General features: G+C 47.2%; 1 protein-coding gene across 3 annotated transcripts in view; it reads left to right on the top strand.

Moving 5' to 3' along the window:
* CA10 (carbonic anhydrase 10) overlaps positions 1 to 9592 on the top strand; it is a 319808-nt gene that overhangs the window by 293878 nt on the left and 16338 nt on the right. For all 3 annotated transcript variants that reach the window (XM_081161559.1, XM_081161560.1, XM_081161561.1), the window contains 2 exons: positions 4723 to 4818; positions 9232 to 9304. In XM_081161559.1, coding sequence (XP_081017685.1) covers positions 4723 to 4818; positions 9232 to 9304 — 169 coding nt within the window. The remainder of the gene's footprint in view (positions 1 to 4722; positions 4819 to 9231; positions 9305 to 9592) is intronic.

Here is a 9592-nt window from a genome sequence, read left to right on the forward strand (position 1 = left end):
TCTCAGTCTTGCATTTCCAGAAAGCTTCTTTAGGACACCCATCTAAATTAATAGAGTCAAGATGATAAAATAATTCCCAGTAACCCAGGTTTAGCTCTTTCACATGGTAATTCCGACTAGAGTAGCAGAAGTCCTTGGGGTGTCTCTTTAATGAAATAGCTAAACTTGGTATTTAATCAGAGTGTCTTCATGAGCTTCCAAAGAGTTTGCTTCCGTAAACAATTTCCACATTGTCTTTCTCCCTGTGGTCTTAGTTGCCATGTGCACCTGCTCAGAAGGTCAAACTTTCACTGACTGATCCGCTATTTCATGTCAAACACTCTGATTACTTCGCGTAAGCCCCCCAAGTTGGGGATCAGTTAAACCAGAGCTTAGTGCTTACCCAAATCATTCAAAATTATGAGTTTGGAAGGTTTGTATTTTTAAATATTGCCTATAACTGGCAAGGAGTAATCCACAAACATCACTTTTAGAACCCACCTGCCAATCTGAGACTCTCTTCCTAGCTTCTGTATGTGGCTGCTCCCCAAGCCCAAATGACTAGCAGGACAAGCAGCGACCTCCTTCCCCCAGGCCCACCCACACCCGTGCGCATTGTGAGTGGCTTGTAGGCATTGGATTGGCACCACTCGGCCTGGCTGGGGAGGAACAAATGCACCAGCTACAGGCAGTGTGGTTGCCCCAACGAAAGACCTGAGAGGCAGGTGGGGGAAGCAGGCCTTTTTCACAGTTAAGCCCTGCTGTTGGTGCTTGAACTAGCCCAAGTCCTCAGGCATCTCTCCCTCTTGCCTTTGATGCCAAAGTTGTGTTCTGACAGGGAACAAGAAGTCTGGCCACTGCCAAGCTGCTTCCTGGGTCCTCTGGTGGCCCTGGCTGTTCTGAGACCCAGGGAATCACTCAGTGCCCACTCACCCCCCCCACACACACACACATACACCTTCTATAAACTTCCAAGTCCCATGGATTGTATCTCTGCCTTAACAGCCACCACCTGAAGCTATACCCTCCCTGCCACCAGCCTCCCCCTGCTCTCATCTCCCTCTTACAGCCCATGCTGATTCCCTCATCCCCTGCTCAAAACCCTCCCAGAGCTTATAGCTCGTATTCCAGGGCTCCTATGATCTGGACTCAGCCTGTCTACCAGCACACACCCCTTCACCCAGACAAACTGACCTGGAAGAGGGTGAGCAGTCAGACAAAATAGGGCTCAGCCAACAATATCTGCTAAAAACGGTAATTCTCAGCTACTACTAATGCGTGTTTGAATCTCTGGGAATTAATAAAATGCAGATCTGGATTCAGGAGGTCCAGGGTAGGGCTCGAGATTCTGCATTTCTAACAAGCTCCCAGATGCTATGGCTATTGCTGGTCCCTGCACCGCACATTGAGTAGCAAAGCACTAGGTCATCTTTGTAACATCTAATTTGTATGTGTGGGGGTGAGGTGGGGATTGGTACAGGGAATTGCTGTAGTCAAAATAGTTTTATTTTGAGATGGTGTTAACTCTATGAAATCACTGTCTTTGTAGATCAAAAAGACAATTTCATATGGTTCAACCTAATACAAGAGGCAGTCCATCAACCAGCTCCTAATAGAAACCAACATTTATGACATTAGAATCCGACTTACCTTGGAACAAAGAGGAAGCCAGACTTCAGATCAAACTTCTAAATGTGTTAACTTGAGCTTAGAGCAGAGCACACCTCACCCCTCTACTTGCCAGCCCCTTCCTCACAGACCCTGACTGCTACAGAATCCCACTCCATGGGGCACCTAGGAGACTTCTTCCTGCCTTTGTCAGTCTTGTAAGTTGGAGAGAAGGATCCCTCCGCTGGATTGTCTTCCACCTCCTACTCTCCGAGGCGCAGTTCTCAGAACATGCTGAAATTTCAAGGCATGCCTTGAAGCACTGGCACATCCCCAGGTGGCTCTGTAGGTCACCTGGTGGGAAGATCTCAGCAGATGGCAGGATGTGTTTTGATTCTCACTAAGAAGCTTACTCAACACTGAAGGGAGGTGTGGCAGATCCCCCACAGCTCCTGGTTCTTTCACATGGCAACACTTTTCCACCTGCAGAGGGTCCTGGCTATGTGTGGGGGCAGGAGGAAAGAGGGAAGGAGGGAGAAAGGGAGGGAGGGAGGCAATTGATATGCGTAAGTCTGATAAGCCCGCCTGGCCTGAGTCCTGCACCGGCAGAGCATATTCACCAGCCCCTGCCCGTGGTTCCTTCTCATGGCAGAGTCGGGGCTGCATGACCATCTGCCACCATTGGCAAAACTCACAAGAAGTGAAAAAGCTATAAGCAAATAAGATATTTCAAGAGCAGCAGCAGCATGTGCTCCTACGAACAGCTCTACTGACTCAAGATTCAAGGTGCCGTCCACCTGAGTGGGCCCCGATGGGATACTGATGCTTTTTGATCGTGTTGCGCTGGCCGCCCACTCCAGCTGCCTTCTAGCTGGAGAGCTTTTAACAAATACCAATTCCCTATCCCCACCCCCAAATCAGTTAAATCGGAATTGGGGGGACAGGCAGAGGTAGGTTTTAAAAGCACCCAGGTGACCTGGATGCACAGCGAAGGTTACAAACCACTGTGTTAGAGGTGGTTTTTCTCAAAGATCAAGAAAAAGCACCTTTGCTGATGATCATTGACTTTTATCAGCTTCTAAAACTTCACCTCCTTTTTTAATCCAAACAGGATATTGTTCTAATAATGAACATTCTCTTATACTTTCAGAGTCACAAATCACTTTTACGCACGCTGTCTTATTAGATTCTCAAATCGGCCTGTGGAAGATGCTAACATCATTACAGAAAGATGTATTCTGGGCTTGCTGTGACATTGTTTACAACACACACACACACAAAAGTGGAAACAGCCTGAAAGCTAGTGAGAGAATGGTGAAATACCTTATGGGGCTTTCATGCAAATGGAGACTTCTACAGCTGTTGGAAAGGCTTAGGTAGATCTATATACACATTGACTTAGAAAGATAGCCACAAACTATTTATAAATTCTAAAAAAAACCAAATTCAGAATCAGGATTATAAATTATTCCATTTCCATTTTTTCCCTCACTTTTTTATTTTAGTAGCTTTATTGAGATAGCTTTGACCATCTCAAGTAAAAAAAAGTATATATTTAAGGTATACAACTTGATGTTTTTTGTTTGTTTGTTTTTAAATATATCTTTATTGATTTCAGAGAGAAGAAAGGAGAGGGAGAGAGAGAGATAGAAACATCAATGATGAGAGAGTCATTGATCTGCTGCCTCCTGCATGCCCCTTGCTGGGGATCGAGCCCACAGCCCGGGCATGTGCCCTGATTGGGAATCAAACCCCGATCGCCTGAATCCTAGGCCGACACCCAACCGCTGATCCACACCCAGCCTGGCTACAACTTGATGTTTTGATATGTGTATACATTGTGAGAAAATAGCCATATTTGAGATAAAGAATATATTCATCACCTCTACATAGTTACCATTTGTGTGTGTGTGTGTGTGTGTGTGTGTGTGTGTGTGTGTGTGTGGAGAAGATTTAAGATTTATCCTCTTAACACCTTTCAAGTATACGATACAGAACTGTTAACTGTGGTCACCGTGCTGTGCATGAGATCCCTAGAACTTGCACCCTTTGACCAACATCTCGTTTCTCCCTGCCCCCAGCCCTTGACAACCACCATTCTATTCTCTGCTTCTGTGATTTGGACTGTTTTATATTCTAAGTGAGATCGTATGTATTTCTCTTTCTTTGCCTGGCTTATTTCACTTAGCACACTGTTCTTCCGGTTCATCCATATTGTTGCAAATGGCAAGATCTCCTTTTGAAGGCTGAATAACATTCTATTGTATATCTTCTTTATTCACCCCTCAGTGGACACTTAGGTTGTTTCCGTATCTTGACTATTATGAATAATGCTGCAGGGAACATAATCATACCCATTTTTCAGAGAAAATAATTGAGTCCCACTGAGGTGGGGTATTGGTCATGTGGCTCAAAATTGGCGGGGCATTCGTGTGACTATATGTGTATGCTGTGTTTCACAATTTTTTTTAAGAAGAGGTTTCTTTAAAAAATTAGGTAACAGAGGGAAAACCTATTTTACTGGAACGCAATCCCAGGACTCCTCTTGCTTCCCATACTGCTGTTGCACAAGCTCCCAACAGGCACACTGCTGATCTTCATTGAACGGAGAAGAAGTTGGGTCCTGCACAACCAGATGACCTGGGCAAGCCGGTGCGTCAGGAGCCTAAGCCATCAGCTCGGCCACCGTCAGGACCTAGCAGTTCCCAGCTCTCCCAGCAGCCGCCCAGCAGCCTGAGGAGAATTTACTCGCTGCCCGTGGCGGCTGTTGGTGCTGCCCGTCGGCCCCTGCGGGGCAGTTCTGCTCCTAATAAGGAAAATTCACTTTGCACACACTTCAGGGGAAATACCCTGAGATGGAGCCAGAGCCAGATGGGCACTGAGCTTATGAAGGGCGTGATTGTTACCAGAAAACATTTGAAATATGTATGGGTATTTTGTACATGTGTGTATATGTGCGTGTATACGCGCATTTTACACACACACACATCTCAGCATGCCTTCAGTTCCAAGATTGTCTTTCCAGTTGTTCTACAATATACTTTACCGTTTACCCTTGTGTCGGGTGGATGTGCTGTGCCTCCCACATTTTAATGCCAGATCCTTGTTCTTTCTGTTGTTTTTTCCACCCTCCAGGTGCAGCTCATCCACTACAACCATGAGTTGTATACAAATGTCACAGAAGCTGCAAAGAGCCCAAACGGACTGGTGGTAGTTTCTATATTTATAAAAGTAAGTGTCCTGCATTCTGTTCTTCGTCTCCTCTTGCCTTTCCCACCCCAATCGGGATATCTGTTTACAGTCCTGTTGGATCTTAGAAGTAACGCAGAGGGTGCTGTGCGTGCCCAAGAAACACCGCAGGGTGGTGGTTTTGCATCCATGAGGTTTATGAGCAAACATCATGCGTTCCGTTTCACAGCATCGGGGCCTGAGGATTCAGGCAGCTTCTGTCCTAGGGGGGAAAAAAATGGTGCTGGATCCAGGGGCAGGCTTCAGGCCCCACCTCATGAAGAAAAGTCAGAAATATGCAATAGGAGGGGAAGGGATGGCTTACTGACACCCACAGGATTAAAGCCCTGCCCATCCCTTGGAAAAAGAGACACAAGGGAAATGTGAGATGTCCCTCCCTCCCCGGAGCTGCACTAAAGAGCTCCCTCCAGCGTCTCCACAATGGCCCTCCTAAGCATCCCCTGCGGGAAATTAAGCAGAGAGATCACCAGTGCTGACTTTATGACACTCTAGGGAGGCCCCACCTCTCCCTAGCAGGCACCAACGACGACAAATCTCCAACCAAGCCAGTTCTAATTTGTTAGAAGGTAATTACTGTTGACATTTTTGACAGGTGAAGAGAGAAACAGGTATGCAAATTTAAAGGAAGAAAGAAAAAAAGAAATTGTCTTTTCAGTTGGGGGTGGGGGAAATAGAGAAAAAAAGCAATGCGTGGCATTTCCAAAAGTTGGCAATCCCTGTGCTAACCCCTTGGGAAGTTTTGGCCAGACCGTTAGGGGAGGTGCTCCAACCTGAACTTGGAATCTAATGAAGATCCAGAGAAAGCCAGCATTTGCCACGCTGGGGTTTGAACAGAGTTCTGGTGATGACATTATCCGTGCTCAGAATGGGCATGGGGGCGCCCCAGGTACCATTCCCTCCTGCTCCCTGAAAGCATCACCCTTTGCATCAGGCAGTTCACCCGCCCGATCCTCTCAAGACTCCATGCCTCCCCTCATTCCTCTCCCTCACCTGGGTCAGGTCAGGCCTCTCGGTGGTCCAGGCAGAGCTGTACACTGGGTCAGGGTATTTGTGACATCGTGCCCACCAATCCCAACTTCCTCTAGCTTGTCATTAGCAAAGATAGGAGGGGGCTTCTGGCCAGGGAAGCATATTTTAGGCCTCCGTAATACCCGATGTGACATCCCAAAGAAACTGGTCCTGCCTGTCTCTGCTCTACACCCCCTGGCATCCTCACAGACCTTGTAGATTCCTGAGCCAGGCACAAAGATATGTACTCTGCATATGTTGTTATCATTTTACCCCAATAAATCTGTAGTGTGGGCATTGCTATCCCTACCCTGCAGACGAGGAACTGGTCAGAGACTCTTTGGCATCCCAGCCAAGTCCATGCAGCTCGGAGCAGCCCATCCAGGAAAGGAACCCGGATCTAGCTTGACCTTACTCACACTGTACGCTCCCCAAGAGAGGTGGGGAAACGACTGAGATGAAGAAGACAGAAACCGACATTTAAACACATCTCCCCCATCCCCATGCTGCCCACAAGCACAGGGCAAAGTCTCTATCCATCAACCAGCCCGTTAGGACATCGACAACCAACTGGTGCATCCATCCCGGCCACACTCACTGTTGTGAAGCCTGTAGAGATGTCACAACATTGGGTCACACACGTCCAGGTGCTCACCTCCCTGTTGGCTTTCCTGGTGATGGGTCTTCCATGAGTGACTCCCACGGCCAACGTGGGCTGCCCAGCACCTCCTGTTCTTTGGTGGGTGCCTCAGCCTCTGGCCCTGACTTTGCCTCACTGTGCTCAATGCTCCTGGGTCAGTGAACGTCATCCTAGAAGTGCAGACACATCACAAGGTGATTGACATGCCAGGAGGTGGCCTCCTCAATATCAGACTAGAAGCACGTCCCTCTGCAAGGTGCTGGGAGGAACTTGGGCCTGACCCTGAGGTCAGTGAGGGGGTGGCACTAGCTCCGGCCTCTGCTCAGGCCAGTTTGACCCTTGGGTGCTTCAGTTCTTCCCTTGAGCAAACCTGAAGCTTTCTGGCTAGAACTCAAAATAAACCACAGCATTTCTATCGTGTCCAATATAATCAACTTCCAGATGTTCCATGGTGAGTTATCCCAGCTGTGACTTGTCATTCACTCGCCCCAAAACACTGAGTGCGGGCCACAGGCTGGCCCTGTGCTAGGCGCTGGAACATAGAAATGAGACACACAGAGCCCTTGGCCTCTAAGGGCGCACAGCCTCTGCTAGGCCTCCCCTCCTTCTGATCTTTCTGCTTCCCCTCCCCAGCTCCCCGCAGGGTGGGCAGGAACAGAAAATGAGAGGCCCCACATCCAGGTCAGCTGAGCCCTAGACACGTCACCCTGGCCAAAAGCTGAGCTGCTGGCAGGATTAGCGTTGTTGGCTAAAAATGAGAGGCTTGTTTATCTGTGGGTTTGACTTCTCTCCCTCCCGACCTCGTCCCCCACCCTTCCGTGGCCACAGGGACCTGAGATTTGGCTGTAACTGCTACTCAGGCACACACCGTTAACTTCCCACGTAAGCTCACTTACGCCAAGTACATATTTGACCCTCTCACCCACGCAGCCAACACACTAGAGCCCACAAATCATCTGTGCGCACTTTGGAAATTCTTCAGTTATTTTTAATCAGCTCAAAAGGGTCCAGTCCCAACGTTAGCGTTGCCCAGACTCACTGGGTACCAGGAGCCCAAGGCACCCGACTGCAGGCCAGGGCAGAATCTTTACCTGCCACGACATTATATCTTGGCTCTCCTCCTTTCTCTGGGTGCATCGGCACACACGGGTAGCTTCAGGCTGTCCTTTAAATGGCCAAAGAGGGATGACAAAGTAGAAGTTGGGTTTGGAGCTGATGCTTCTGGGGTACAGCAGTGTTTGATTTGGGACTTTCCTCCATTTGTGGGTGGGTTTCGCAAACACCACTGAGTATTGTCACTCACCAAGCTCCCCTTGGTGTGTGTCTCAACACAACGCACCCAGGAAGCTGTGGGAAAGGAGAGACAGATGGTGGGAAAATAAACAGTCTGTGCTATTTCCAAACTAAAAATTACCTGTTGTTTATCTAATAATAATAATCATCTGCTGCAATTTTTCCAACCCTCAGAATAAATCAGATTTAAAATGTTGATGTGTCACAACATCCGATTAGAAGCTGAGGCATAAATTACAGAGCAGAGCTGAGCCGAGTGAGGTAGGAGAGAAGCGAGTAGGATGAACAATGGTACCTCGGAAAAAGCTGAGTAAAAACGGGGGTCTAAGAAAACAGTCTCGACAGTTATATGAGGGCACAGCACAGTCTCCAAATGGTGGTCCCTAGATTAAGTTCCTTGAGCCTTAGCTTTTCCTTCCAAAGAAGGGATTTGGAGACTAAGGGCATGGGCATAAAATGGCAACTGACCCCTAAACATCTGGTACAATGTTTGGCCCCTAATGGGTGCTTGGTAACTATTTATTGAATGTATGGATGCACAGATGCGTGGATGGTTGGATGGATGGATGGATGGATGGATGGATGGATGGATGGATGGATGGATGGATTCATAGATGCATGGATGGTTAGATGGATGCATGCATGCATGCATGGATGCATGGATGCATCGATGATTGAATGGCATGGTATATGATATATTCAATTTGTGCAATAAAGAGCAGTTATATAATAAGGTTCTCTATTGCTCTTAGAGATTTGTTTTCATCTCCTGATACCTCTGTCCTGTGTACTCTGTCTCCCTCATTCTCTGCCTACATTACTATCCCCTTCCTAACATGTCATGCCCAACCCCCTGCTTAAAACCCTTTGGTGGTTCCCCATCCCTCCAGAAAAAAAGTTTAAATGCCCTGACATGACTTTCAAAGCCTGACATGAGCTAGCCCCTGCCTACCCCTCTAGCTTCACCTCCCATTCTTCCCCCTTCCTCTCAGCCCCAGCTACACTGAAGCACATGTCTGAGCATGGCTAGTTCTCCCATATCCATGTATGAACAGAGCCTCTGTACTTATTTTTTTCCTTACCCTCCCTTGTTTCTACACTTTACCACCAAAACACTTTGTGAACTTCCACCCATCTTTCAAGACTCAGTCCAGGCCTTAGCTCCCCAGATTTCCCAGGCGAGTGGTCTTCCTCTAATATCATCACACCTGAGACTCTATCCTAGCACTGTTCATACTATATTATAGCCACTTATTTACCCACCTGTCTTCTTTCTCTAGACTGGGGTTTCTGGAGAATAGATTCTGTATATTTTATCTTTGGGTTTTTAGCCATCATAGTGTTTGGCATATGGTAGGAACTCAAGTAATATGAATGAACAAGTGAATTCATGGAAGCAATGTCTATCCTGGGATAGTACTACTCAGTTCTTAAAATTGTCTTTTCTCCCCTAGGTTTCTGATTCATCAAACCCATTTCTTAATCGAATGCTCAACAGAGATACTATCACAAGAATAACATATAAAAGTAAGTTTGGTTCAATTTCTTATACAACAACTATTCTATAAAGGTTAGTTCTGTCTCAAGGCAGAAAGCCAGAACTGATGATCTCCAAGGGCCCCTTTCAGCTTCATGATCCTTTAATTCTGTAGAAAGCTACTCTGGAGAGTCAGGGTTGGCTAAGAAGCAGCTCATTTCGAGCAGAAGTCCCTGGAGTGTCATTGTCATCCATGCCTGTCTAAGGCAATAATGATTATTATGAAGATGGTCATCGTCATCCCACGGATCGGTAATGAACTGGGGCACTCTATTAGC

This window comes from Miniopterus schreibersii (genome assembly GCF_964146895.1).
Source record: "Miniopterus schreibersii genome assembly, chromosome: 16".
Taxonomy (NCBI): domain Eukaryota; kingdom Metazoa; phylum Chordata; class Mammalia; order Chiroptera; family Miniopteridae; genus Miniopterus; species Miniopterus schreibersii.